Source organism: Plasmodium gaboni (assembly GCF_001602025.1).
Source record: "Plasmodium gaboni strain SY75 chromosome Unknown, whole genome shotgun sequence".
NCBI lineage: Eukaryota > Apicomplexa > Aconoidasida > Haemosporida > Plasmodiidae > Plasmodium > Plasmodium gaboni.
The window spans coordinates 1-905 of NW_017385513.1; the positions used below are offsets into that span (position 1 = coordinate 1).

The 905-nt window shown below is 22.9% G+C and overlaps 1 pseudogene across 1 annotated transcript; it reads left to right on the forward strand.

The window, feature by feature from the left end:
• Positions 1 to 783, forward strand: PGSY75_0036100 (rifin; annotated as a pseudogene; the record flags this gene model as incomplete). Its single annotated transcript is given in 3 exon segments — positions 1 to 66; positions 68 to 346; positions 349 to 783. Coding segments are annotated over 3 exon segments (780 nt in total), but the record flags the coding sequence as incomplete, so codon positions are not given.
• Positions 784 to 905: the final 122 nt, after the last annotated feature.

Genomic DNA, 905 nt, shown 5'->3' on the forward strand with positions numbered 1-905 from the left:
TTATGAATTAAAGAAAGAAAATATAAAGAACAATACGATAATGATATAAAAGAAATCATTTTAAAAAAACAAAATACAAAAACAACTAACAAAACAATTATCATCATTAGAAAAATTCACCTATATAGACGATTTATCTAATGGGATAAATGAAAAAAAGTTAGCAACTAAAGTAAAAAAAGATAAAAAATCCAGGAAAACATTAGGTCATACCTTATCCGAATGGAAGATTTTACCTAATATTGATATGTATGAATGGATACCTTTTTCATCTAAGGAAGCAATAATTGTTTGTAATATAAAAAATATGAAACATGCTATTACTAAAGTTGGTTATATAAGGTACTAATAAATTTACGTCTATTGATAATAAGGATGGGAAAGTTTCCGTTGATATGGGTTCAATTATTTAATTCTATTATGAATTCTTATAATGCGTTCATTCAAAAATATATAGGGGATGATATTACATCCAATGGTAGTAATTTTAAAAATAGTAGTGTTTCATCAATTTTTATTTACGCTTTATGGGAATTTTTTGAGCATATCGTAGCCCCTGTCTCCGCTGCTCTTTTTTTCGAAGGTAGTTCTAATGAAAATGGAAGTGAATGTACAAATGTATCTCACATTCATGGATCTGGTGATAATCATTACATTACAGTACTTTATGATTCATTTATTGCTATATATACTATAGCATCTATTTTATTAATTCTTTATTACATTTTAAAATATTATAGAAATTTAAGAGTGCAGAAAAAAATGAAATATATAATATTATTAAAAGAATATATATGTAGTGATATTATAATAATTTTTTTGTGCAATATATATATATATATATATATATATATATATATATATTTATATGTATACATTATTTTTATGTGTTTATTACAAAGATC